Source organism: Ceratina calcarata, unplaced genomic scaffold, assembly GCF_001652005.2.
Source record: "Ceratina calcarata isolate Rehan_Ccalc_2016 unplaced genomic scaffold, ASM165200v1 scaffold428.2, whole genome shotgun sequence".
NCBI lineage: Eukaryota > Metazoa > Arthropoda > Insecta > Hymenoptera > Apidae > Ceratina > Ceratina calcarata.
In genome coordinates this window covers 996,650-1,021,484 of record NW_017166501.1, presented here as the reverse complement: position 1 = coordinate 1,021,484, position 24,835 = coordinate 996,650, and the positions used below count along the sequence as shown (strand labels likewise).

The following is a 24,835-nucleotide window of genomic DNA, read 5'->3' as shown; positions in this document are numbered from 1 at the left end:
TTTCTAAAGTGCATAAACTTTTGGGATTGACTGAATAGCCAATACATCCTTAAAGGGTCGCTGTCTTGAGAGACGGACGAGATAGATCAGGGTAATCGACGGCGAGTACTCGAAGGAAATACGGTCGTCTTCTTATCACGATCGTTCAGAGGCGAACACCCTCAACCGTTGTTCGTGTTCGGTGACAGTTTGAGAGTCGCGTGTAAGTACACAGTAAGTACAGAGTCGAAGCTGATACGCGTAATAAAAGCCGCACGCAAATCGGAAACGAGGCCGGTTTATTTCCGAACGAATTTATTTCCCTTCCTCCCCGTGATAATCATCACGTTTACGTCTCTCTGTTTAATCAAGTGCCCTTTTTACATTGAACGGACGATTCTCGAGCGTGTGTGCGAACAGGTATGCAAAGGAATTACGGGGAAGATGAGAAAACGTTTGAGATGACGTTGCAAGAGTCCATGCGTGTGCAGTCGAGAACGAGTTTAACGATGGGGAATAATACTTGTACATATGCACGGATTTCGCGCGTGCTGTACATACACCTTGGATGCGGAGGATATTTTATACAGATTGCTGTAGTATAAAGATGAAAAATATGAGCGAGCGAGCGAGCGAATGGGAGAGAGGGAGAGAGAGAGAGAGAGAATATAAGAGAGAAAGATTCATTCCCACTTTTACGACGGTAAAATAAAAAGAGGAGAATATACACAGTGTACAATTCATTTAGTCGATTTAAGTATAAATAATGTATATGCGTATAAAAGTCGGCAACCAGAATAACGTAATACTGAGATAAAAAGTTAAACAGTTGATGGGAACAAGAATTTCGTGTGTGTGCATGCTCGATAAAAAAAAATAGAAAGGGAGGGGCGGGGAAAAACGAGGACACTGAAGACATATCGTACAGCTGACCATCATCGAAAAATGGAAATTAATGACGCTACGGAACGATGAAAATACTCGAAAAGGAGGAAAAAATGTTTTTAAAGATGAAATAAAGATGCGCGAAAAGATTCCCCGTTGCTTTCGTCAGTATGCAGTATTCTGGATTTTATTGTAAGATTACGTATCTGTATAATGTATAAAGTGACGATTTTCCTCCCGAGTAACGTGACCGCGGCTGAATTGAGAAACGGGAAAGGGGGGAAAAGCGATTCTTTGTCTTACTCTGTTTCTATGCTTGTTGAGAATTTCAAAACGGATATATTCATTCGGAGATTGTTATTTAATCGTCGAAGAATAAAAATTATGGACACGAGATCGTCTTGGCTGTAGATCGTAACCATAACCGAATGAAGATATTAAAGGGCACGTCGTGTCGTGCAAAGGTGTTTTTCGCGAATCGCCAATAGGAAAATTCGCGAAAGAAAAGGCGAGTATGTACAGCTTCCCTTGTTGTTAAATTTTTGAAACGACAGAAACGAAATAGCGGAAAGAGTTTTCTGCTTCGGGTCTGTATATGTCTCCACCTTTCCCTAATACGTCTGTGTGCGTGTGAATATTTAAAAGGAGTCGAAGAAAACGAGAAAGAGAGACGAGGAAAGATCTGGATGTATTAAGAAATAAATTCAATGTACGTAAATACGATCGTAGGAAACCGGCGGTGGTCTCACGATCCGCTCGTGTATGTACATATTATCGAGAATTAGACGTTCTTTCGAGTCCTTTAGATGAATGTGTTCTTTCGATCGCTAGTCGTCAAGTTTTATCTTCGGAGACACGGTGTCTGACTGTAATATTTAAAAATTAAAAATGAAATCGCGCCGACAGTGAAATTCGCGCGATCCTCGTTACTTATTAATTGCCATTGATGGAATTGACGTTGGCGCATAGCCAGTGTACTAAGAAGGAACTTTACTAACCGTTACGAAACACCCATTTCTTCTTGTATTAAACGTTCTACGCTGAAAAAGGCTGAGTAACAGATGAATAAACAAAACGATGCGATCATTCCCAATACGATTAAAATATAGATAATGCGTGTCGAGTACGAACGAGATCCGGTTCTGCGAACAAGAGTCTCGCCAGCGGTGAGAAACAAATCTTCAAACATACAACTGCCAACAAAATCTTTTTTATAATTTATTCGAATACAATTCTCTGCCACGATCATCAACGAAACGGTTTACGTATTATGCTGAACGCTTGTCGGTGCTGATGACAACGTTTCGTTTCACGTTCTCTTGTTCAACAGAATCGACCAGCATCCGCGTTCCATTCTTCCTCAATCGAATTTCGGGTATCTCTAACGAATCGAACTGCGGAGGGAGCCGAACCTCTGTCTCACCGATTCATCGATACTCTTACGCTCTTGTCCGTCAAAGGTGCAGATCACCAGATCGCGGGGCGGCGGCCATATGGTGTCTGCAAATTTCAACCGTTTGTAAACAATTGAAACTGTGAATGTTGAACGCGTTCCCGCGTGGAGCTATCCCTCTAATGCAGAGTCATTTGGTCAGTATTCGAAACGTCTTGTGGTCTTTACGTGCGGAAATTGTAAATACGCTGAATGAGCATGTTGATGGATATCGTTTGAAACGACTGAGAAATCTGGCCTTACTTTCAATCGTTGAGTATATGACATTATTGTACAGTGCGATTCCCTCGTCAAGTTGTTCATTAATTGTACGCTGTACGAGATGGGAAGCAATTCGATGTGAAATGGGATGATGATACTTTGCACAATGATTTTTCAGTTTGATCACGCATAAAACATTCACGTAAAGATTGTTATTTCGGAATCTTTGTACAAAGTACTATCGTGAACTGCACATCCCGTCTTGTATGGGTCACGTATATTAATACTATATGAAACGTTATACATACTACGCGCTGAATGTTGTTTTACATCTGTTTCGACATGATAAATCCTGTTTGAAATAATAAATTACTGTTTATTTAATCGATAAGTAATGAATCCGTTGCATTTAGAAATAGGGATTCGCGCGACGACCACAAAATATTCAACAATACCGAGACCAGCGTTTGCACATCAATTTGCTTCGTTACCATGTATCTTGACAGTAGCCAGGGATAAGAGCCAAAGAAATCTTTTTAGACTAATAAGTACAAGTACATGGAAGCACCGTTTCAACGTCTGTAAATCTTTAATATGATATCGAGTCTGACCAGCTGCTTTCGCGGAAGAGAAAAAGAAAATTAAAGTGGAAACCGTTTGAATCAAGTTTGTATATGTAATTAGTTTAGCGATATCTGACAACAAATTTCATGTACCCTATAAAAGGAGACTTTTTTTGATATTGTAAATACTCTGAAATAAATAATCGTTTTTATTCAATCGACGATTTCTACTTTCTTCCAAAATCCACAAACCTTGGAAACAATTGTATTTAAAATTATAAAGTACTATTACTATTGAGCTTGCAGTAGTGTTACCTGAATACAGATTAACGAGCGGGACCGAAGAATACACTTTTAAATACTCTTTGACCGTCAAAAGAACAGGGCTGTCTATGTTTAATAAATATTCCAACAACGTACTTTCGGGATAAAGTCTCGAAATCTTATCGTTCAAGTTCCTCACGACATCCTTCATCGGGACCGACTTTGCAGAAATATATTTATATTAACTCTCAATCACCCAGACTTGTGAATCTATCAATTATTTCACTCACGCGATCGCGGACCGTACTCGAGATATAATCGCAAAACGCGTATATTTTCCTGTAACAATTGGACATTTGCACTTGAATATCCTCCAACTCGTAGGATTCTATTTTTTGTATCAACGTTGGCGGTATAGTGAACACGTGGAACCATCCCGAAAAAAATCTCTGCAAATTTCGATGCAAACATTTATTGCTCTTTTCGTTTCGTGTAACGCAAAACTCACTTGATGGACGTGGTGATAAGTCGGAAGAAAGATTGATTGCAATATTTCACAGTCTTGGATCTTATCGTCGTGCAATGATTTGAAATGTCTATAAATTATATCTTCCGGTGCCTATATATTAACAAAGCCGAATTCCCGTAAAAGAATTTATATCTAAACTCTTTCTTAAACACTCGATTAGCGAAATTAAAGATGACACACCTCTAGCATATGAATATAATATTGCGGATAAACGAGAAACAAGCCAGTAATCGACAGGTTAGTGTACTCTGCTTGTAAACGACGTATTATAGATTCCATTTTCTAGAAATTGCATTTATTCCAACTATATCCGTATATGGCTTTCTGACTTCGTCTATACAAAATTGTACCAACTCTATTATACACGTACCTCTGCCAGCGTGGAATTTGAGCCATAATACTCTCCGATATAGACGATGCGTGTAATATACATACTCTAAATATAATTTTTCTTACCGTTAATAATTTCTTAAATATACACTGACACGTAGTTAACGACACAGCACACATGTTTTTGAAGTAAAAAGTTTCAAAAACATGGAGGGGCAAAGGTAGAGGTCACTCTAGGCAGGCACAAGCGCACAAACAGCGTATACAAATTTTGCGAAATAAAATTTAAAACAACAAAAGATGTAAAATTATCATGGAATTAGACAACAGACAAATAAATGATACTGTACCCTGCCAGCAGCACGAAGGTTTTTTCTGACAACGTCCAACAGGCTACTCCGAGCGGGTTCAGACACGCGTTTCATGATACACACGCGTTTTAGACAGCTACTTGAAATCTTCCTCAAGCTCGCACGAACGTTAGACAGTAATCGAGTAACTTATTATTCTTATTTGGACCGGTAACTGTTTATTGACACCACTTGATCAACGAAATTCTTGGAGTCGCGTACAGACGCAACGCACTTTAAAGACAATTGCCAAACTACTACGCTGGTCAGTAACATACTTTTCGTAATCTGCGGTTCGTTTATTTAATACTTTCTTAAATATACACTGACACGTAGTTAACGACACAGCACACATGTTTTTGAAGTAAAAAGTTTCAAAAACATGGAGGGGCAAAGGTAGAGGTCACTCTAGGCAGGCACAAGCGCACAAACAGCGTATACAAATTTTGCGAAATAAAATTTAAAACAACAAAAGATGTAAAATTATCATGGAATTAGACAACAGACAAATAAATGATACTGTACCCTGCCAGCAGCACGAAGGTTTTTTCTGACAACGTCCAACAGGCTACTCCGAGCGGGTTCAGACACGCGTTTCATGATACACACGCGTTTTAGACAGCTACTTGAAATCTTCCTCAAGCTCGCACGAACGTTAGACAGTAATCGAGTAACTTATTATTCTTATTTGGACCGGTAACTGTTTATTGACACCACTTGATCAACGAAATTCTTGGAGTCGCGTACAGACGCAACGCACTTTAAAGACAATTGCCAAACTACTACGTTGGTCAGTAACATACTTTTCGTAATCTGCGGTTCGTTTATTGTATTAATCTAAATTGTTTATCGAGACGTCACAGTCGTTCATTAAATTATATTTTTCAAAATATAGATCTTGAAATAAATTGATTCAGCATTCCAAGTAGATTCGGGTTATAGGCGTACATCGTTTATACATTCTGATTCACGTAGTTTATGATTTCTATTTCGTACGCATTCTGTAAAAAATATTTCCGTCTGTATTTTCACAAATGTATTCTTTATTTTCTCGCAATATAAATACATCACTTTGTGACGAAAGGAATTGTACTTGTAAAAAACAAAGTTTTCAAGACTCACTCGAAATGACGTGTAAATCATTGTTATAAATATACGTGAATGTAAAAAAAAGTGTCGTCACTAGTACCTGTATAATTAACAATTGCTGCTTGTTGTCACATTGTTACAGGATGGTAAGTAAATCAAGTTCACCACAAACGCAAGATCATAAGTTATTTGCTTTCATACATTGTTAGTATTAGCAAGGGCAAACAATTCGAAGAATGCAGTCTGCATTACTTCTTTACCTTTGGACATTCTAAAATTGGAGGCGGAGGTGGGGTCGATTCGCTAGGATTTCCTAGCCATACAGAGTTACTGAAACGACCTTTTATAACAGGTGGCTGCCATTTATTGCTGTACATGACTGTAGCTGTAGGCTTCTCTGCAATCACTGTTGCTATAGTTATTGCTCTGAAAGTGAAATAAAGCTCATTTAAACAGTGACGAAGCTGTATGCTGATCATTGGCATGCAGTTGATTAGTGTCAGTTAGCAGACCAGCATACAATCGTGTTAAAGCAATAGCGTAAAACTTGCTCTATTATAATATAATTGAAATTAAAAAGTATGCTTTTTACCACGAGGTAAATGCATTTTATTCAAGTACTTTGAGGTAGGACGAAATAAAAAGGTGTATTATAATGTACAAACAGCATTTATTAATGAAAAAAGTGCATTACAAATTGAATAAAGTATGACTTTTGACCAACATTTCCCAAAGTATGCTCTCGTACGTGTACATGATAACCAAGTATTTACAATAACTCTGATGTTGAGATGTATAAATAAGCAGCTAATAAACCTGCCGAAATTTATTATAGTACAAAAGTTCCTCAACATGTTCCTTGCCAAGCCCAAATGGCAAGGTATACCGTTTTATCGAACTGTACAAAGTTAATATGAAAAGATAAACAATTTTAATTTATCAAGACCGCTCTCAACAATTATACATTAAAATAAGATTTGTTACAAAAGTGTGCTGCGAAATATATGCTTTATGCATTATACCTATCTTATTTAACAAAAAGATACAAATTACTCAAACGTAATGTAATGCCGTGAAATCATAATCTGTCTGTCTCTAAAAATGAGGATAGTATAATTTTATAAGAGATAAAAGAGTAACCAATTTATATGCTGTATCAATATAAATTCAATATATTTTGCACGCTGCGTGCAGAACGATGTGAAATTATAAATTGGTAGGAAAGATGACTATGGTAAAAAAATAAATCGTTTACTCTAATGCCAAGGCACTTGATTTGGATGACTGATGGAACCCAGTTTGTAGTACCTTGTCGTTGAAGGTGTTTGTTGCATTCCCGTCGCATGATTCGGTGGCGTCGCTGCCGTAGGAGTTTCAGCACTTTGAGCAGACGTGCCGTCACCTTTTAAAACGGCAACGCACTTCCAATTGTTAATATAGTTGTCTTTCCATAATCGAACGCAACCGTCGTCTCCAGAACTCGCTAAAATCGTTCCCATTATATTCCAGCACACTCGCCACACGGTAAAATCGTGATCAGAGAACTGTGCCGCCAGATTGATATCAAAGCGTGGCGCACCACTTTGCGCGCTATCCCTGCATGAACAATATTTTCGTATAGGTTCCTCCTTGCGTGATTTGAAAGTTAATTTCTTCTTTATACTTACACCAAAGGTTTTAACGTAATTATTCGTACATCTTTTGATGCAATTGCCAATGTGTGAAAACTTCTACCCAGATTTGGCGCGAACGCGATATCATGGACAGGATCGGTAACACTGCTTAACGTTTCTGTTCTCGCCCATCTCCTGCTTCCTTCTGAATATTCATATATGAAAACTTTTCCCCCAGACGATGGGTTTTGGTCATCGCTTCCAACTGCTATCATTGGAGGATGCAATCTGATTGAAAACAATTGAGAAGGAACACCATTTGAAACATACGTTTGATTTGTATCGTGTTCAATTATGATTCATGGACGCACCTCGATAGAGACGGATTCCAGGAAAGGCAGCTACATTGCAATTTGCAACTGATGTCGTGCTGAAGAGTCCATTGACTCAGATTCATGACATCGGGAGCTTCGTATATTCTGATTACACCATCTTCACTGCAAGTAGCTAACAGAAGTCCCAAAGTTTTAGGTGCGAATTTTATATCCGTAACAGACTTTCTGGAATCAACCAAGTTTGTTCTCCTAACCCAGTGCCTCATGCCACGTTCCCCTGGTCCAGATCCCTCTCCAACTGTAGATGATACATGATCGTTGGATAAATTAATCATAATCAATTTAAATAGAAGAGCTTTACCTATCTCTTCCCAAACAGCAGCTGTTCTATCGAAAGAACAGGTAGCAAGTACTTGGCCAAATTCTGGATGAGCCCATGTCACTTTCCACACAGATCCACTATGAGCTTTCCAGGATGCAGTTAAATGCCAGTTACCATGTTCATCCTCATCCCAAACCTATAATTTTATAATGATTTCATTAATGATTAAATCAGAAACATTTGTGCCTCAAATAAAATGACTATACACTGTAAGTTCTTACTTTTACAAATTGATCACTGGAACACGTTGCCATGCGTTGCCCATAAAAGTCATAAGCAATATCATGAATCAAGTCCTTATGCTCGGCATTAATACTATGCGCCTCAAACATGTTTAAGTACTTTAAATATTACGAAATAAATAAACTTTGATCGACGATATTTGTGTAGATATTAATACACGTAAGAGGTTAGACGATTTAATTTAAAGATTTTAGTAGAATCAGGCAAACGCCGAAATATCAAAGCTTTATATTTTTATTAGTTCAATATATAACTCGAACATTACTTTGAACAGATATCTCTTTTGATAGTTTAGTTAAACTTTTGCATTGTTAAAAAGGAGGGAAAACCATGAGGGAAACACAGTGCCCTTTCCATTTATTAAAATTGTTTATATCATCCACGGTCGCACTAACACGACAATGTACGTTCGGAATCTTCAAATGAAACAGCAAATATTATATTGATGAAGAAACGTTTTTTGATTTATATTTTGAAATTCGTAGTTTTCATCACATATTATTCGAATGCATTACAATAAACCGGTGCATCGTAACCACGAACTTCATTATGCGAGATTACTATGGCCGGCGCTGTTTCGGTCCATGAATTAAATGCAGAATCGTTGTGTGGTTTGATAAATAAACAATAATAATGGGTATAGATTTCTGGATTAATCATGACAGGAATGATTCAGGTTCAAATAAAATGTTTTATACAGAGTTAATAATTTATTTATGTACATTCTTAATAAATGATCATTTTTGACATAATGTATTCCTTGCTACTAAATTACTGCAATATGAAGAAATTCATTCAAATGTTGAAAGTATATATAATTTCTCTGTATGTTGAATTAATGATATTTGGGTCTTATAAATTTTAGCATTTGATTCTTCCTCAGAAGTGCTCTTTTACGAATGTATCTCCAATATTGTTTTGTATTTGGATCTAGATCTGACAATTTTGGTGGTTCTGTCCTAATATTCCACAGCCATTCAGGATACTCAGAATCCGGCTTCAGTTTGATGTCTTCTCCTTCTTTATAAATATTTGATCCACAACAGTAATTTATTAACTTATTGACATCCTTTTCAACTGGTAAGTGTATTTTTTGACTTTTCATCACTCTCTGTTTCCTCTTATCGATTGGAGCTATAAATAACATGTGCAAAATATTATTATTAATATGTATTTATTTTTTTCTATGACACAATAATTCAATCAAAATCCAATAATAATTTTGTAGACAAAACAAACTGAACGACATAGGAAAATGAGTTGTGAATTTAAAGCACGTGAAGCTTAACCTTTCGTTAGATGAAATATATCAGTATTTGAAAATCACGTAATGATTTACTAATTCGTAATATTACCTGCATAATTTTTTGTCTGTATCGCGTACTGTGCAGGAACGACAACATTTCCTCCGATTCGTGATAAACGTAAAACAGTTAAAAGAGACATAGCGTAAATATATATATATATTTACAAATATAAACAAGGAATGCAGCAATCTTCACGCTGAAGCAGATGATCGAGATATCGAGATGCTAAATTCGTGGCATTCCATTTCCTACCCACCATTTTCCTACCTATAAACATAGAATTCTGTGGCGTTGATTATACGAGTTGCGGCGTGTGACGTGTGGTAACGTGTCAAATCACGCATTTTATTTAAGCGAACTGAACTGTACAATATAAAATAATCTTTTAAGGTAATCATCTCCTCTTTAATCAGTTCTTCCTCTGCGTAAAGTTTTATTCGTCATAAAACAAGTACTATGATATAAATTAGGCTAATAACGTTTCAGATGATCACAGACGTTCAGCTGGCTATATTCTGCAACATTCTTGGAGCAACGTTATTTTGCCTAGTCTTTCTCTTTCACTACATAACTGCAAACTATAACAAATGAAGGGTTGGCAGGTTATTCCTGTCTAATTCATAAGCTGAACCATGTGTGCATTGTGTATCTTCGCAATGCATTGTACTGTTGAAGATGTGATCAAATAAAATAACAAATTTCATATTAAATAAAACTGCTTTTATTCATCTTATGTTACAATTAATAGAAAATGTAGCCTAATTTGACAAGTAGCGTTATAAAAACATTTCCTTTGACAGCATCCATAAGGATGAAAATAAAGCACCATCCACACGCTGATCGATGCACAGAAAAAGTTGAAACACGCAAAACTCGGCCACGTGACCCGGCCGTGTGCACCAGAGATCCACGATCCACCTCATCTCTGGCGAACACTCTCTTAGCTTATTTCTTCTGTAATGTATATGTACACGCACATATACGTGCATATAAACATGATTCATTGTAAGATTCATGCGTTGACCTTTTATCAAGCCTTCGCGGATTTATAAAGATTCATTTCATTCATTCCCATCTTGTAAATTCGAGTAATTATAAAATTCGTCGAAACCCGCATAAAAAAAACAGTGTAACGGTGTTTGTACATGTAAAACGCACACATCTCCGTTTACTGTCACCTGCTGTCATTCTTGGGAGTAACCTCGACGAATTATTCGTTATTAAACTCCTACGTGAGATTATGTGAGATTATTGCATTAATTCTTTTGATACGTAACAAGAAAAATGTTTTCGAGCGGACCGAATTACACGAAACTGAAGACGCATCTGCGTCTGGCGATAAATCGGCTGAAATTACTGGAGAAAAAAAAGACCGAACTGGCTCAGAAAGCCCGGAAAGAAATAGCCGATTACATTGTCGCGGGTAAGATTGAAAGAGCAAAAATACGGGTCGAACACATCATCAGGGAAGATTACATGGTCGAGGCGATGGAACTGATAGAAATGTATTGCGATCTCCTTCTCGCGCGTTTCGGATTGATTCAACAAATGAAGTAAGCGGTCATTCCTAAAGAAACTAAACAGTGATATAAATCGAGTTTGTATTGAAACAAATACGATTCCAGAACATTGGACGAAGGACTGGCAGAAGCTATTTCTACGATAATTTGGGTTGCTCCTAGGATGCAGACCGATGTTCAGGAAATGAAAGTAATAGCTGACATTTTGTCATCAAAGTACGGTAAACAGTATACGGACGCTTGTAGAGAAGAAGCTGTACAGACGATATCAGAAAAATTGAAGCACAAGATGAGTGTTCAATCACCTTCCAAGCTTCTCGTGGAGAAATATCTCATAGAGATTGCAAAGAATTATAACGTTGAGTACGAGCCAGATCCACAGGTAAAGATGAGACACGCTATATTAATTCGTTGTGTTTATACCTGTGTTAATCGTAACGTCACAGGTGATGGCAGAAGGCAGTGGTCAAGATGCTCTGCTGATAGATGTTGGAAATAGTGGAGAAAGAAATAATTTGGACACGGCTTGTGGAGGCTTTCCTCAGCCAGCAGGATTTATCGGTTTCCCTCAGCCTCCGCTATTACCAAATCCAGCGACTAATTTTATTGTAAATAATTCCATCTTGTTCGAGTTGGTTCTTTTAATTTGTATCTCTGACAAAATCAATTGTTTCGTAGAATTCAGAAAAGGGACCCATGGGATTTGTAGCACCTTCGGGACCTCCCGAAGATAAAGATCAAAATTTTCCCTACAATCCTGTGTCGTACAACATTCCCTTGGACAACTCGAACGGAAATAAACCCGTAAGTATTATAACATTCGAGTCGTTTGTGATTGATAAAGATTGTCAAAGATGAATAACGAATTCTGATTTATCAAGGAAAATGATTTACCGCCGCCGTATGGTTCATTTCCACCTGATTTAAATAAAGAGGTAATTCCGCAATGTCAAGTGCAATTGTACGAGTCGTTTAGTTTCTTTCGATTTGTTACATTATCGTTTTACATTGCATTTCGTTTTGATTATATTTCTTATATATACATGTTTATTTATGATTTCTTATTACAGTCTGACCAGAAACCGAAACCGCAACCGCGATCGAAAATGCCGATGAATGATTTTCAGCTTCCAGATTTGCCAGCCGTGCCGTCCGAGAATGATTTACCGTCGAATAATCCGTCTACCAGCGAAGATGTCGACTTTGATGATTTAATGAAGCGTTTCGAGGACTTGAAAAAGAGAAAATAGCTTCTCGTCCTCGAGAAAACTCGTTGCACACAAGCGTATTTTAACATCGATTACGGTTGGATCCTCCAAACGGACATTGAAAAATAACTTTGAGCATGGTAATCGAGAAGCTTGTATTATACAAGGAATTCTATGTATAAAAAAACAAATGTAAAATAGCAATCCACAACGGTTAGTGTCTACAGAGATTGTGATAAAAAGTTCGCAAGCTTATTTTTAAATGCTTTTATTGTTTTGTATGCATAAATAAATATACATACAATATTATTATCGTACAGACATCGTTAATATTTTGTTTTAATTACGAATTTAATTTTCCCAATCTTCGCAATTCTAAAATAAAATTTCAACAATTAATTTCGATTTATAATTGCTGTCCATAAACTCACCTGTTGCCCCTTCTCAGCTAAGCAAGTCAACAGACTCTGCGAGAATTCGCACTTTTCTTGTTTTTTAAATTCCATATATCGGAAACATTCGCTGATCGATCCTTCGATGAAATCTTTCAACTCTGGGTCTTGAATATTTTGGCTCATCAACGGGATCACTAAATCTTTATCCGGGAATCCCTTCTGGTCCACCTATTATTCAACGAATGATGACGATGCTTAAAACCAATAAACTTACTTTGATATTTAAAAACGATATCGTACGTACAGCGTGTAACTCACTGAAGAAACATTGCACGACGCACTGCAACAAATTACATGGATTATCAAACGAATAAAACGAACGAATAATCGACTCTTACTCCTTGCTCCCGGTCTGCACTATTGTTGAACCGAGTATTCCCGTTGTTTATACGCGTGTCTCGCGAATTCCAAGAGTCGCGATCGTTGGTTTTATGATTGTTTCTCATATTTTGTGAATCTCTGACATTTCCATTGATTGAATGATCGGACGAACGAGTATTTGTATTGCCATTCTTATCAGCATTCCTATAGATGAATCAGTCGTTAAATCTTGTTTCGTAATTGACTTCTCAACAATCACACCTGCCGTCTCTCTGGTTGTTCATCGACTGATTGTAGGATCTATTGTCATCCTTCTTATAATAGAAATTTTTTTCGTACACATTTTCCTCGGAACCGGAATTGCTGTCTGAACTGCTGGACTCGTCCATGGACATGGAATCCTCCCCGTTATCCGAGTTCGAACCAGCGTAACGACTCCTGCATGTTCTCAATACTTTTTGAAAATGCGCGTCCATTTGTTGATTCCCGGAACGACATCTCAATGACTGAAAATAATCAAAATAATGAAGAATATCATCATACAATGCAGAATCGAGTTTTTACGAGTGACATACTGCTCCTCCGCGAAACAAACATAAAATGATGAAACACAAAGCAAACGGAATGATATTTTTCATGATACCCGTCATCTACACGAATTAACTTACGATTATTGAAACCGTGTTTCATTCGGCCAAATATATAGACGAAATCAACAGGAAAACATGGAGCTGCGCTAATTAACTTGTCAATTTATCTTTGAAAAGAGTTTGAGTTCAGTGGATGTTTACAGTGACACACGACGTATCGTGAATTATTCTCTTCCGCTTTATACGTGAATTGTGCAATTCTTTATGAAACGTATGACACGTTTGTCATTGTCTTTTTGTTACCCTTTCATAGCCAGGAAAACTGATTTCATAACACTGAACAAAAAGCATTAGGGACACGCATTACGCCATTCTGATGTTTGATAGTAATACAATTTAATGTATAGAAATGCGGGAATATTAGAACAGTTTTATACATAAATTTATAGATACAATAAAAGGCATAACGTTGTTTGCCGCCAATTAGTTTGTCGGTTCACTGATTTATTCCAACCGATCGATTGGATATGGATGGGTGGGAGAATGATCTGAAAGTCGGAGGTAATGCGAAAGTGATCGCAAGACAAAACTAGCCGCGGACAGTATTCGTGAGAATTTTACAAGTGAATTGATATTGGAAACACGAAATGCATATTAAACTTCTTGTAAGTAAAGAAATAATTCATAAAAGTTTCCTGTTCATATCTACGCTTTCCTCGAAGTTCAGTTTTGAATATCAAAAAATTGAACTTCGACGAAGATTTCGTTCAGCAACATTTCTCATACCATTTGTTTGAGAGTATATTTTCTTTTCGATATTGTTATTTATTCGTTGAAACTATCGTTAAAAACAAAGTAAACGTCAGTGTTCGATCACGAAAGATCAATGAACCACGGAAGCGCGTGAAAGCGAAACTAATGCAAGATCAGAGGCAAGTTACAAGCATATCAAGTTCAGAATATCAATAATTTGTCTTTCGGTTTGTCTTTTTATTTCGGTTTTGTATATAGTTTAACTTGTATAACGACTATCTTTACGTTATTCTGATCTGTTTAGTTTATACTGAACGCGGTTCTTACATTCGCGATCGACGTTTCGTGGGCCGGCAATCAACAATCTTACGGAAAGAGTAAGCAATTGTCGTTGAATCACGGTCACGATACGATAGCCAGGAGGAACGATAAACAGCCGCGAGCGCAGAAAACCAGGGGAGACAAATCGGTAATGGATAAACGTGAAAAAGTCCATAGAGAAGAGACTTTAGACCCGTGGAACTTGTCAGCCGATGCAGATCGCATACAATTTCAAATAGAAGGCCATAAGGGACCACAGACGTACATATTTGGATTCGATACTGGATACGGGTATATAATTGTTTTTATATTCGCTGGATTATAATTTCATTTAGATCCGGGGAATAAAATTAACAATTTTCATTACTATTTTATAAAAATTAGATTTATTTATTTATTACAAACGCTTAGTTTAAAATCTGTATACGTACATACACAATGTAAATCGTTACACATTCGTAAGAGATATTTAACTTACACGCGATACGTACAATTATTTCCAGGAAAAATAGACAATACAGATTAGAAGAGAGGCACCGGAATGGTACGATAAAGGGACAGTACGGCTATTACGATGCGATGGGTAAATTAAGGAGAGTCAAATACATTGCCAGTCCTTTGGAAGGGTACACAGAGATACATCATGAGAGTAACGTACAAAGGATAGAAAAGTAACTATGTTCAATGCATTCTTCAAGACCGTAAACAATCAGCTTAAAAAAATTGACGTGCTTAAAAAAAAAAACAATTCATGGAATCAAATCCTTTATTTAATAATAACAATAACTGCATAAGTAATCACAAATAAAATGAACTGATAGAGAGAAGTTTTTTTAGTAGACGTTATACATTACACATTCACGAATCCCACATTTTCGAGACGTGAATATGTACGTATATTTTTCTGTACAATAGCATTGTACTCGCCGGCTTTCAAAAATGTTTAATAAATATTAAGTAAAAATATATGTTTATGAATGTTTAAAAAAAATCTCAATTAATATTTGTGCATAGATGAATAATTATTTATGTATAAAAAAAATTCTTTCAAACTAAATAAATAGCTTCAAAACAACATTTAAAAACTTGTAAGTTTCATCGGAATGTTTCCCAAATAATCTAAAAGAATCGCATCTCTTTTCAACAGTTGTCACATTCCAAAAATTTACAAGTTTGAACTAAACAAAAACGGATCTTCAAGGCTCCGAAATGTTAACAAAATTCATAGAGAAACAAAAACAGCTGATCCAACATGCTATTTTAATCGTAACAATACGCGCCTTTGAAACGTTCGATTACATCTTCGCGCAAAGTTCCTTCAAAGTACTGTATACCTGTAGTCTAAAACTAGTAACCCGTTACAACCCACTACTAAATTAGATTAGCAATGATCATTACACCCACTATATTCCACCGATTGATCCCCACCACTAAGAATTATAGTTGACACGTCGACTGTCAGTGGAAGATTACATACAGAACGAAGCGCACCTGCTGAATTTTTGCGTAAAGTTCGTACATGATAAATAGCGATGACAGTCGACGCGTTAATAGGGATATGCGGATCGTCCCGAGCTCCAAGAACGAACGGAAGAATTCGAACAAAACTAGAAGACGTATTACTGGAGATTCTAAAATTGTCGGGAATCGCAGACTAAATTAAGGTTCCTCAACAGGGACAAAATTTTAACGTCCCGCTTCAATTCTGTGATCTCTCGGGTAATCGCACATGCCTAGCAAACAACGATATGAGTATAATCTCCAAATTAGACTAGCGTGTATGTATTGCTATAGGAAGAATACAACACGTTTTCGAACGCTCGAGAAAAATATTTACCGCTTTCGAACTTAGATCATTACGTATTTATGAAAGTTGATCTTTGATTTTGTGAATCCAGAGGAATGATATAATAGCGATCACGTGGATAAGATATCTTATTTGGAGATTGTACCGTCTAAAACCCAAATACTACTGTAACGTGTCCCCCCACGTAGTGATTTGTACAAAAAGTAATCGGCCTACGATACAGTGAAGACAATTTGGAAATATCAGCTGTGATAGTGGTCCGAAATTTTCTACACTGTATTTTCGTACTTGCTTTACCCTTTAGTTTGACTTTTTCCCATCGGTCCCGTATGACGATGATTTACTGATCTCGGAAGCTGATATCGCCTTTTGCATGAGCATGTGGACTAAAATTGCAACAGTGATATTAATCTTTTAACGATACGAATAATACCGTACTAAGCGTATTGATGGATACTTACAAAGCACAATGATGGCTACACCAATCGAGAAATAAAAGATTGATCCGGATAACAAAAGACTGATCAAATGATGAAGTATCGGTAATAGAATTACTGTCGACCAGACGACTGTATTCAAACACGATCGTAATCTTGGTTTCAATTCATATTCTTGCATCCTGGGCACTCCACTCGTTGCAAAAAAGTCGCCCGTTTTTTCGAAACTCTCTGCTAAACGGTCCTGAAACAGAAAAATCCAAAGGTTGATTTACGTAAAGTGAAATACATCGAATTAAATCAAGTAGCATACTTTTCTCTGAAAAAGTTCGTGCAGCCATTTCGCAGCAGCTTCTTCTTCCCTCGGCACTTCTTCCAACGGAATCCTTCTCATGTACAAATGCGCGTTCACTGGTTTTCCCAATAGCAAATTCGTAATCGACGGTTTGTTGGGTTCGTTCGACTTGAAATGTACTTGCACGTCATAAATAGCGGGAATCTTGCCACGCATATGGGGTATACTTGACACGAAACCCTTCGTTCGTGGCGTCAAGTGATGTTTCAACACCGGAAGACCCTTTTCTTGGGCAAACTTTTGACTGGCCTCTAATTTTTGCTCTGTGAAACGTGTTCCCTCAGGGTACAAAAGTAACTGCGAAGGTCATTTCAAGTAAAATAATAAAATCCGAAAGTGATTTGAAAGAAACGCGTACGAAAATTGACAGGGACAGCTTCGCGACAAACGGAATAAAAACAATCTCACGATGAGAAAATGTCAATTACCCATATACTGGTTGGATAATTAGCAAGTTCCGTGATCTGCGTACGAATTATTTCTTGATCCTTCTTCCAGTCCCGTTCCAGGAATATTAACTCGGCGAATTTCCATGCCCAGCCTACTGTTGGTATATACTGTAGCGATTTCTTCGCGTATGCTTTACAATTCTAAAAAACACGGACAATTTCAAAACACCCGAGTGCGATCGTTACGTGGAATTACTCGAGTGCAACTAACGCCCAGTACTCCGACTCGTTCGGCCATGGCCCATCCAGAGAGCCAGTCAATCTCGTAACGGTGGTTCATTATTAAATACGCGTGTTCCTTTCCAAAATGTTCCTCATAATCTTTTTGCTCCATGTAAGTGATAGTCTTTGAATGAGACCACCAATCTACTAGGAACACCAGCTCTGAAAATTGAATCGGATTTCACGGCATACATTAAACAACAATTACGCCAAGGTGCATCGAGACATGCAGTGCTTTTAATGCGACAAATAATGTTATCACAAAATGATGGACTTACGAGCATAAAAGGAGTAGCAGAGATAATAGTTAATCTTTCGATAAAAGTATCTGGAAAAAGGCCTAAGGCTAACGTATAAACAGAGCTGGAAGAAATTGATTATCAAGCCTGATGTAAAAAATGTTATGGCAAACATCAGGTGTGTCATGTTGGATGAAATAAACATTGCCAGCAACCCCATTTTTCAAGATTTCTTTTTTTCTGTGTCTATGTGCGTTCAATGAAAGTAAATCATACATACGTATCTCTTTAATCCCTTTAATTTTAATGCCTGTAACAAAAGGAGAACGAGAGAATTAAATCGATCAAACAAATATTAGTTTTCGATTAAAACTTGGAGCGAAACGTTGATTTCTTTCTATCTTATCAACATCGTAGTAATGTTTTTAAATGATTCCATGAAAAAACGAACAATATTACAGTACGAATAATAAATATGTAAATGACATTTATAATTGTTATCACCACGCATTACTAATTACATAAGGAACTCGATAATAAAATCAATTTTATGTTTCTTAAAGCGTAACACATCGATTATTGAGCTATTGAATTACGCATTATTTACAAAATAATTTTAGAAACAGGCTGCATAACCCTCACATCTCGATGAGAAGCCTTCGAAATACTTATTGTTGAATAAAAGATGTTACAAAAATATTACGAAAACGTTCCCCAAAGTGTAAACTTACATAATTTCGGGAAAGAACAAAAAAGTCACAGACATTAATCATCATTGTCTCCAGGAAAGTAATTGCATGAGTAATCATTACGAACGCGATAATGCGAAGAATTTCGGATCGAAGAATGATTGAAACAATTTACGAGGGATTGTAATCGGTACGATCTATTAAAAAGCTGACTTGAATTCTTGTGAGACAGTGCGGCGAATTGTGTAACAATATTTCTCACAAACTCACCTGATTCGAATGATTTTTAAAAAAAAATTTGTCACGCGACACGACCGAGTTTCATTCACAAAGTGCTCTCAGTTCTCAGTTCAGAGGTTCAGTTCAGAGTCACTACGATTCGGAGAGAGACTAGTAATAATAAACGTAGCGAGCAACGATAGAAGAGGACGAAAGTTTTCAAGAAAATGTGTTAATTCGCTGTTATGCGATGTTATAGTCGGTTATACTCGGGCGTCGACAGAGTGGAACGAAACGACACTGATTGGCCGAATGGTCATCAACTCCTTATCATTGGAATATGAATCGTTTACTGATTCCGATGAACAAGCCAGTTTATTATTAGGTGAACCTTACATCCAGACTTAGTTCAGTAATATAAAAAGATAATTATGCAATAATGTGAATATGAATGATTGTGACTGGCACATTTGATTCTTAGGGGTTGGACTTTCCTAAGCGATTAGCAATCGTGTTATCTAAACTGTGCTCGTCAGAAGGATTTTTAGATGCGAATCGAATCTCGTACTTTGGCACTGATGTTTGTTTTAGTATACCAAACCTAGATAACATACTCGCAAGTCTCGGACACCGTTCTCATTTGTATTTTCGATATAAAAAGATTTTGGATTATGAATATATAATAGTATACGGCAAGTACAAGTTTATAAAGCTTCATTACGCACTCATCATGTAATTACACACAGCAACAGGTTAAACTACTATTTCATCAATTTTTGTCATGTCTAATTTACTGTCTATACTTACTAATTACTAATGTAACGTCATGTAATAATTAATTGTACGATAAGCGCGTAATAATAAAACTTTATAATCCAAAATCTTTTTATATCGAAAACAAAATTACCATCTCAATAATCTTTTATTACATTTAATTACATTAAAATTAGGTTTTGACAATGTAATAATATCATCGTATGTATACAATAACGTCGGTATAAAATTATCAAAAGATATTCTAAATAAATAAAATACGAGTGGTAAAATCGTTTTTATACATCGCTTACTTAAATCATCTACCGTTAAAATTATAGTTTCACGTCCACTGCTGTACAATTATTATAGTCTTGTATGAAAAATCTTACAGAAAAAATACATCTGCTATTTACAACCATGACACCATTGCCATTAAACATTTCTATGTTGCATCCGTAGACATTTTTTATCTGTCATTTATATTTCGACACTTTCTGAATATGCTGCTTCTTCGACTTTTTGGCGTAATTATAATGGTCTGCAAAAACATACAATGTGTAATACATGCGCTTGAACCTTCCGACTTGTCATGCTGTTAAAGAAATGTGTACACACGGAGTTGATGTAAAAAATATGCAGATTTATTAATTACTCACTTCGTTCTGACGCCGTGAAGAAGTAAACAAACTTCTCAATCTTCCAGGTGTAGTAGTTATTCTGTCTTTATTTCTGTCTCGCATTGTTATTGAATTCGGACTTTTCAATTCGTTACTCTGAAATTTACATCGATGTATAGCGAGTAATTTTTTTAAACGAATTACACATTAGTTACCTGCAACGATAATCTTCCTCCGTTCTTAGCAGGAGTCGGAGGACCAGGTTTTTTATACGAGGACTGAACAATAAATAAAAAACGATACAAATGAATGAATTTGTCTAAAAGTGTAACGTAACATAAACGATGAACGTGAGACATACTTGAGTTTTATCCTTTTTCCTAACTTTCTGTTCAGGAAGCAAACTTTGACTTAAGCTGTCGTTAAATACGTCGTCCGCAGAACCAGTCTACAATTGAAACATTCTACAGTACATTCTGAGATGGAGCATCAAAATGACGTTACATCACAGATTGTATACCTTAATTTCTTCTTCCGAGAAGGGTAAGGGATGAAACTGCATTTCGGCAGGATAAGATGATTTCAAATGAGGTTTGCAGAGAGCGTTTCTTCTCTTCAAAATAGATAATCTGTCCTTGTCGAACGTAGAATTACCATCTCTCATGTCAGCTGGCAGATAACGATTAAATTAATCTCGTTATTCCGCAGAACCAGATTTAAAATGAATTTAACGAGTCTTTTACCCAAATAAATATTGTCGGGCACTTCTCCCTCTTCATCTTCCGCATTAAACGCGTTACCCATTGCCTGTATACTTCTAATACTGTATCTCCTCTCGTACGTTGATTGCTCTTGTATCGTCGTAATTTTCTGTAAAAGTTCATCCGGCCCTTCCCCCTTTTGTTCGTATCTAAAAAAAAATGGATTTAAACGATATCTGCAAAATATCTAAAAACAAACACTATTCTTCTATCGTGCAAAACGTGTACGATGAAACGATAATCTTACTTGGAAATTTTATTTTCTATCGACGAAAGTATTCTTCTATCCAAACACCGACATTTAGCTTTCCATTCAGCCAGTTCCTTTTGTAATTTTTCCTTCTCTTGTTGCTCGCTCAACAGTTTCTCGCCAATGTTCCAATATCGCGAGCTCATGTCTGTTACATGAGCCTTGTATTTATTCAATTCGTCCGCCTGCTTACGATACTGTAGTTCCATCTTCTTTTGCAACGACTCCAATCTCTCCTGTACGGACTGTTCTTGATCTTTGTTTAGCTTTCTTATTTGCTCGTTATACGCTGCTTTCTATAATGTTCATCACAGAAGTAAGCGAATCATAACGAAAGCAAAAATAAGAAATATTAACGTGCCTACCATGTTTTGTTTAATCTCGTCGACTTTAGATTTGTACTTATCGTGAAGTTCTCTCAATTGCTTCTCGTGCATCGCTTTAGTTTCGTCGTATTCCTTCTGTAGTTGTTCCAATTGCAAACACCTCTCCTTCAAAGCTTCCTCTTGAGTTTTTAACACCGCGTCCTGATTACTTCTCACTTCTTGCAGATTTGTAATCACTTCCTTCATCTTCATTTCGGATACAATTGACTCCTTCGATAATTTATTATACTTATCCTGCACAAGTTCCAACGTTTCTTGTTTCAGTTTCACAACCACATCCAATTGATCTAAACGAATTTGTTTCTCTAACAATTTTGTCTCCAGTTTTTTGATAAAATCCCTTGTCTTCGACTCCCATCCTGCTCGTAACTGCTTTTCACGTTCAATCTCTAATTTTAAATTAGCGATTTCCTCGATGAGACCACAAATTTTCTCATCTTCAATCTTTAGCTCGTCCGAAGCACTATGCGCTTCCTGTTTAGCTTCCTCGAGCTTAACATTTGCATCATTTAAATCGAGCAGAATCTTTTCATTCTCGGATTTGAGTTGATCGCGTTGCTCTTCAAGTATCTCTTCCATTTTTTTAACTTTCGCCAACTTTTCTTCAGCAATCGTCAACTTTGTTTCCATGCTACTTATGATTTCCCTGTTTCCTCTTAATTCATTTTGTAACGCAACGTTCAGACTCCTACTGACCTCTAACTCCTTTTCGTTATCAGCAAGCTCGATTTTAAGCTTCTCCTTAGAAAGTTGTTCTTCAGTACAACTGGCGTATAATATTTTACAGGTATTCAAAATGCTCTTGTCCTTCTTGTCGTTGTATTTTTGCTGTTCATTAATCTGGTTCAGTATATTCTCTCTCATGGAGAAAAATTCTGCCCTGAAAGTATCAATATTTTTTTTCAATGCTTTTATATGCTTCTCGGAAGTCTGTATCAGTGCATTTTTTCTGTTTATTTCCTGTTTGTACTTGTCCATATCCTTCTCTAAATCTTCTTTCCTTAATTCGACTTGTCTTAAATGTGAAATTTCCTCGGAATTCTTCTTTATAATACTATCAAGTTCGTCAACTCTCGTTGTACTATTTGTAACGGTTTCCTGCAGCTTCTTAATTTTCGCAATGTTCTGTTCATCTTTTTCCTCCAAATGAGATACTCGTGACTGGAAAGTTGCTACTCTTAGATTAGCTTCGTCGATAGCATTATTTTTCGACTTTAATTCCATTTGAATTGAATTGTACTTTCTATCAAAATTACATAATATCGTTTGGACACGTTCTATGAGACCGTCTACTGTACTATCGTTCAGGTTTTCCGAACAGTCGGTTTCGAAATAGTCGAGAACAATTTCTCTCAAGTTTTTACTGTACAAATCTATACAAGTTTTATATAAATTATTTTGCTCCGTCAGAGCTTCTATGCACTTGAGATTTTCGTTTACTTGCGACTTGACTTGTGCCATCTCATTGTTCAATATAGCGTTATTTACATTTTCGTCAGATACGGATTTTTCTAAATCTTTTATTCTGCCTTTTAAAGTATTTATTTCATCGGTTAAAACAGCTTTCGATTGTTCTGCATGTAATAAAGATTCCTTTTGTGAAGCGCACAGTGCCTCTAAATTCTGATTCTTAATTGTCAACGAGTTTTCCTTTTTCTCCAGGGAATCAATTTTCTTGTTTAAATTATTGACAGTTTCATCTAATTTCACTTCTGTACTGTGTAACATTTGTGTCTTCTCTTCCAACATCTTCGTTGCATTCTTATACATTTCAGCAGTAGATTCCAACTGTTTATTCGATGCTTCCAGTTGGGTCCTCAACAAAGATGATTCCTCCTTCGCTTCTCGTAATTGAATTTCAATCACGGTGCTCATGGTTTCGCTGCAGTTGAATGATGTTGAAAGAGTGTCAAAGGGTACTACACCGTCTATTTCAAAACTCTGATCCGCCACCGCTCCCTTTAGATGACCACGTAACTCGTCGTTGGTCATTCTCAAATTCGCCAATTCCCTGTCCTTCATCTCCATTTGATGTTCCATATTTTCTAAAATCCTCTCGTAATTTTCTATCTTTTCTTTGTAACATCCGCACTGCTGTTTCACGCACGCCAACTTCTTTCTCAGAGTTTCATTATCCGTTTCAAGATTGTGTATCTCACACTGTTTCTCCCCGAGTTGATCCTCCAAACGGTCTATTTCTTTCCTATAGTGTCGTTCAGAGTTTATTGCATTCTTACTTTTCTTACAGGACTGTGGCGTTTGTACTCTCAAGCTCTCTTCCTTCAACGCCTTTATCTCAGCAATCTTCTCTTTCAACTTTTCCTGTAGACTCTGTATTTTGCTTTGATGAATTTTCAAGTCATCCTGCAAATCGATTTTCTCAAGTCTCTCCACTTCTAATTCACTCCTCAGTATCCTCAATTCCCTATTCTTTGTTGTTAACAATTTATGACTTTCGACTGACCGCATGGTAGGAGATGTGAAAAATTCTGTAAGAGTTTTTGATTTCGGCGTTAAACAGATTCTCAAACCATCTTCTACCTTGGCAATCACGTTCTTTAAAGTTTCCTTCTTTATGATCTTTCCGTATGGTATAATACTTTCAAGAAACGCTTTAATCTTGACTTGTGTCTCATGTTGCAAGTTATTGCACATTGAATTTTGAAATAGTGATTCCTGAGATGCACGCAACAAAAACAGGGATGCTGTATACACGTGTTCCTTCGCTTCCAGATCTTTATCATCACATTCATACTCTGGATATTCATCTTGTATAAATTTGCATATAACGTTGTCTGCTTCTGAAATGTTTTTAACACCTTCCCAGGAAAACAATTCTATTAATTTTTTGTATACCTTTCCATCATCCAATTCTTTCAAATCTTTAATGTTAGATCCTAAAACATCTAAACAATTTATCCATTCCAATAGAATTTCACTCCACATAATGTAAAATG

The 24,835-nt window shown here is 36.6% G+C and overlaps 9 protein-coding genes across 19 annotated transcripts; 3 read left to right on the top strand and 6 right to left on the bottom strand.

Moving 5' to 3' along the window:
* Positions 1 to 3,203: 3,203 nt before the first annotated feature.
* On the bottom strand, positions 3,204 to 4,831 carry LOC108626702 (uncharacterized). Its single transcript, XM_026815022.1, has 5 exons — positions 4,055 to 4,831; positions 3,854 to 3,964; positions 3,636 to 3,794; positions 3,334 to 3,565; positions 3,204 to 3,271 (listed from the first exon to the last, which is right to left on the bottom strand). Exons 1-5 carry the CDS (start codon positions 4,151 to 4,153, stop codon positions 3,204 to 3,206), a joined length of 669 nt encoding a protein of 222 aa, XP_026670823.1. The 5' UTR covers positions 4,154 to 4,831.
* Positions 4,832 to 5,241: 410 nt separating this feature from the next.
* On the bottom strand, positions 5,242 to 8,792 carry Nup44A (nuclear pore complex protein Nup44A). Of its 3 annotated transcripts, XM_018027554.2 has the most exons (6): positions 8,195 to 8,792; positions 7,953 to 8,109; positions 7,628 to 7,889; positions 7,311 to 7,544; positions 6,952 to 7,239; positions 5,242 to 6,069 (listed from the first exon to the last, which is right to left on the bottom strand). In XM_018027554.2, exons 1-6 carry the CDS (start codon positions 8,303 to 8,305, stop codon positions 5,892 to 5,894), a joined length of 1,230 nt encoding a protein of 409 aa, XP_017883043.1. In that variant the 5' UTR covers positions 8,306 to 8,792; the 3' UTR covers positions 5,242 to 5,891. The 3 variants fall into 3 exon arrangements, with proteins under 3 accessions (XP_017883043.1, XP_026670885.1, XP_026670886.1); XM_026815084.1 differs by having other exon boundaries at positions 7,628 to 8,109; XM_026815085.1 differs by lacking the exon at positions 5,242 to 6,069 and having other exon boundaries at positions 6,294 to 7,239.
* Positions 8,793 to 8,893: 101 nt separating this feature from the next.
* mRpL54 (mitochondrial ribosomal protein L54) lies at positions 8,894 to 9,752 on the bottom strand. The gene is made up of 2 exons (XM_018027568.2): positions 9,572 to 9,752; positions 8,894 to 9,350 (listed from the first exon to the last, which is right to left on the bottom strand). The coding sequence occupies exons 1-2, from the start codon at positions 9,660 to 9,662 to the stop codon at positions 9,052 to 9,054; spliced, it is 390 nt and encodes a 129-aa protein (XP_017883057.1). The 5' UTR covers positions 9,663 to 9,752; the 3' UTR covers positions 8,894 to 9,051.
* Positions 9,753 to 9,774: 22 nt separating this feature from the next.
* On the top strand, positions 9,775 to 10,238 carry LOC108626734 (dolichyl-diphosphooligosaccharide--protein glycosyltransferase subunit 4). Of its 2 annotated transcripts, none has more exons than XM_018027569.2 (2): positions 9,775 to 9,913; positions 10,010 to 10,238. In XM_018027569.2, the coding sequence occupies exon 2, from the start codon at positions 10,010 to 10,012 to the stop codon at positions 10,112 to 10,114; it is 105 nt and encodes a 34-aa protein (XP_017883058.1). In that variant the 5' UTR covers positions 9,775 to 9,913; the 3' UTR covers positions 10,115 to 10,238. The 2 variants fall into 2 exon arrangements, with proteins under 2 accessions (XP_017883058.1, XP_017883059.1); XM_018027570.2 differs by having other exon boundaries at positions 9,994 to 10,238.
* A 116-nt stretch (positions 10,239 to 10,354) lies between these two features.
* Positions 10,355 to 12,568, top strand: Ist1 (increased sodium tolerance 1-like protein). 3 transcript variants are annotated; one of them, XM_018027562.2, is made up of 6 exons: positions 10,355 to 11,076; positions 11,149 to 11,425; positions 11,490 to 11,651; positions 11,722 to 11,847; positions 11,925 to 11,978; positions 12,171 to 12,568. In XM_018027562.2, exons 1-6 carry the CDS (start codon positions 10,808 to 10,810, stop codon positions 12,291 to 12,293), a joined length of 1,011 nt encoding a protein of 336 aa, XP_017883051.1. In that variant the 5' UTR covers positions 10,355 to 10,807; the 3' UTR covers positions 12,294 to 12,568. The 3 variants fall into 3 exon arrangements, with proteins under 3 accessions (XP_017883051.1, XP_017883048.1, XP_026670887.1); XM_018027559.2 differs by having other exon boundaries at positions 12,114 to 12,568; XM_026815086.1 differs by lacking the exon at positions 11,925 to 11,978.
* Positions 12,569 to 12,587: 19 nt separating this feature from the next.
* Obp59a (Odorant-binding protein 59a) lies at positions 12,588 to 14,548 on the bottom strand. 4 transcript variants are annotated; one of them, XM_026815082.1, is made up of 6 exons: positions 14,404 to 14,548; positions 13,289 to 13,533; positions 13,045 to 13,231; positions 12,951 to 12,986; positions 12,683 to 12,874; positions 12,588 to 12,626 (listed from the first exon to the last, which is right to left on the bottom strand). In XM_026815082.1, the coding sequence occupies exons 1-6, from the start codon at positions 14,404 to 14,406 to the stop codon at positions 12,603 to 12,605; spliced, it is 687 nt and encodes a 228-aa protein (XP_026670883.1). In that variant the 5' UTR covers positions 14,407 to 14,548; the 3' UTR covers positions 12,588 to 12,602. The 4 variants fall into 4 exon arrangements, with proteins under 4 accessions (XP_026670883.1, XP_026670882.1, XP_026670884.1 ...); XM_026815081.1 differs by lacking the exon at positions 14,404 to 14,548 and adding an exon at positions 13,921 to 14,001; XM_026815083.1 differs by lacking the exon at positions 14,404 to 14,548 and adding an exon at positions 13,696 to 13,914.
* Positions 14,184 to 15,442, top strand: LOC108626730 (uncharacterized). The gene is made up of 3 exons (XM_018027564.2): positions 14,184 to 14,282; positions 14,675 to 14,982; positions 15,195 to 15,442. The coding sequence occupies exons 1-3, from the start codon at positions 14,265 to 14,267 to the stop codon at positions 15,364 to 15,366; spliced, it is 498 nt and encodes a 165-aa protein (XP_017883053.1). The 5' UTR covers positions 14,184 to 14,264; the 3' UTR covers positions 15,367 to 15,442.
* A 470-nt stretch (positions 15,443 to 15,912) lies between these two features.
* On the bottom strand, positions 15,913 to 19,428 carry LOC108626726 (1-acyl-sn-glycerol-3-phosphate acyltransferase gamma). Of its 3 annotated transcripts, none has more exons than XM_018027556.2 (7): positions 19,160 to 19,428; positions 18,240 to 18,510; positions 17,951 to 18,123; positions 17,719 to 17,880; positions 17,249 to 17,587; positions 16,960 to 17,179; positions 16,793 to 16,884 (listed from the first exon to the last, which is right to left on the bottom strand). In XM_018027556.2, the coding sequence occupies exons 2-7, from the start codon at positions 18,418 to 18,420 to the stop codon at positions 16,799 to 16,801; spliced, it is 1,161 nt and encodes a 386-aa protein (XP_017883045.1). In that variant the 5' UTR covers positions 18,421 to 18,510; positions 19,160 to 19,428; the 3' UTR covers positions 16,793 to 16,798. The 3 variants fall into 3 exon arrangements, with proteins under 3 accessions (XP_017883046.1, XP_017883045.1, XP_026670881.1); XM_026815080.1 differs by lacking the exon at positions 19,160 to 19,428 and adding an exon at positions 18,932 to 19,134; XM_018027557.2 differs by lacking the exon at positions 19,160 to 19,428 and having other exon boundaries at positions 15,913 to 16,884; positions 18,240 to 18,420.
* A 429-nt stretch (positions 19,429 to 19,857) lies between these two features.
* On the bottom strand, positions 19,858 to 24,824 carry mud (mushroom body defect). Its single transcript, XM_018027551.2, has 8 exons — positions 21,858 to 24,824; positions 21,490 to 21,788; positions 21,225 to 21,391; positions 21,002 to 21,150; positions 20,843 to 20,929; positions 20,697 to 20,759; positions 20,521 to 20,637; positions 19,858 to 20,402 (listed from the first exon to the last, which is right to left on the bottom strand). The coding sequence occupies exons 1-8, from the start codon at positions 24,822 to 24,824 to the stop codon at positions 20,331 to 20,333; spliced, it is 3,921 nt and encodes a 1,306-aa protein (XP_017883040.2). The 3' UTR covers positions 19,858 to 20,330.
* Positions 24,825 to 24,835: the final 11 nt, after the last annotated feature.

What these genes read in the sequence shown, in the direction of transcription:
- LOC108626702 (XM_026815022.1), bottom strand. Translation starts at nt 4,153, where the DNA reads ATGGAATCTATAATACGTCGTTTACAAGCAGAGTACACTAACCTGTCG. An exon ending in ATTATATTCATATGCTAGAG is followed by an intron (nt 3,965 to 4,054) that starts GTGTGTCATCTT and finishes GTTAATATATAG; the next exon opens with GCACCGGAAGATATAATTTA. An exon ending in TAAATACAATTGTTTCCAAG is followed by an intron (nt 3,272 to 3,333) that starts GTTTGTGGATTT and finishes TATTTATTTCAG; the next exon opens with AGTATTTACAATATCAAAAA.
- Nup44A (XM_026815084.1), bottom strand. Translation starts at nt 8,305, where the DNA reads ATGTTTGAGGCGCATAGTATTAATGCCGAGCATAAGGACTTGATTCAT. An exon ending in TGGAATCCGTCTCTATCGAG is followed by an intron (nt 7,545 to 7,627) that starts GTGCGTCCATGA and finishes GTTTTCAATCAG; the next exon opens with ATTGCATCCTCCAATGATAG. An exon ending in CAAACACCTTCAACGACAAG is followed by an intron (nt 6,070 to 6,951) that starts GTACTACAAACT and finishes TTTCACTTTCAG; the next exon opens with AGCAATAACTATAGCAACAG.
- mRpL54 (XM_018027568.2), bottom strand. Translation starts at nt 9,662, where the DNA reads ATGTCTCTTTTAACTGTTTTACGTTTATCACGAATCGGAGGAAATGTT. An exon ending in ACAGACAAAAAATTATGCAG is followed by an intron (nt 9,351 to 9,571) that starts GTAATATTACGA and finishes TGTTATTTATAG; the next exon opens with CTCCAATCGATAAGAGGAAA.
- LOC108626734 (XM_018027569.2), top strand. Translation starts at nt 10,010, where the DNA reads ATGATCACAGACGTTCAGCTGGCTATATTCTGCAACATTCTTGGAGCA.
- Ist1 (XM_018027559.2), top strand. Translation starts at nt 10,808, where the DNA reads ATGTTTTCGAGCGGACCGAATTACACGAAACTGAAGACGCATCTGCGT. An exon ending in AGTACGAGCCAGATCCACAG is followed by an intron (nt 11,426 to 11,489) that starts GTAAAGATGAGA and finishes GTAACGTCACAG; the next exon opens with GTGATGGCAGAAGGCAGTGG. An exon ending in ACTCGAACGGAAATAAACCC is followed by an intron (nt 11,848 to 11,924) that starts GTAAGTATTATA and finishes TGATTTATCAAG; the next exon opens with GAAAATGATTTACCGCCGCC.
- Obp59a (XM_018027518.2), bottom strand. Translation starts at nt 13,677, where the DNA reads ATGACGGGTATCATGAAAAATATCATTCCGTTTGCTTTGTGTTTCATC. An exon ending in GTTTGTTTCGCGGAGGAGCA is followed by an intron (nt 13,534 to 13,602) that starts GTATGTCACTCG and finishes GATTATTTTCAG; the next exon opens with TCATTGAGATGTCGTTCCGG. An exon ending in TAGCTGAGAAGGGGCAACAG is followed by an intron (nt 12,627 to 12,682) that starts GTGAGTTTATGG and finishes ATTTTATTTTAG; the next exon opens with AATTGCGAAGATTGGGAAAA.
- LOC108626730 (XM_018027564.2), top strand. An exon ending in GGATTCGATACTGGATACGG is followed by an intron (nt 14,983 to 15,194) that starts GTATATAATTGT and finishes AATTATTTCCAG; the next exon opens with GAAAAATAGACAATACAGAT.
- LOC108626726 (XM_018027556.2), bottom strand. Translation starts at nt 18,420, where the DNA reads ATGGGGTTGCTGGCAATGTTTATTTCATCCAACATGACACACCTGATG. An exon ending in ATTATCCAACCAGTATATGG is followed by an intron (nt 17,588 to 17,718) that starts GTAATTGACATT and finishes TGACCTTCGCAG; the next exon opens with TTACTTTTGTACCCTGAGGG. An exon ending in ACGAACTTTTTCAGAGAAAA is followed by an intron (nt 17,180 to 17,248) that starts GTATGCTACTTG and finishes TTTCTGTTTCAG; the next exon opens with GACCGTTTAGCAGAGAGTTT.
- mud (XM_018027551.2), bottom strand. Translation starts at nt 24,824, where the DNA reads ATGTGGAGTGAAATTCTATTGGAATGGATAAATTGTTTAGATGTTTTA. An exon ending in ACGAGATTAAACAAAACATG is followed by an intron (nt 21,789 to 21,857) that starts GTAGGCACGTTA and finishes TGAACATTATAG; the next exon opens with AAAGCAGCGTATAACGAGCA. An exon ending in ATAGAAAATAAAATTTCCAA is followed by an intron (nt 21,392 to 21,489) that starts GTAAGATTATCG and finishes ATTTTTTTTTAG; the next exon opens with ATACGAACAAAAGGGGGAAG.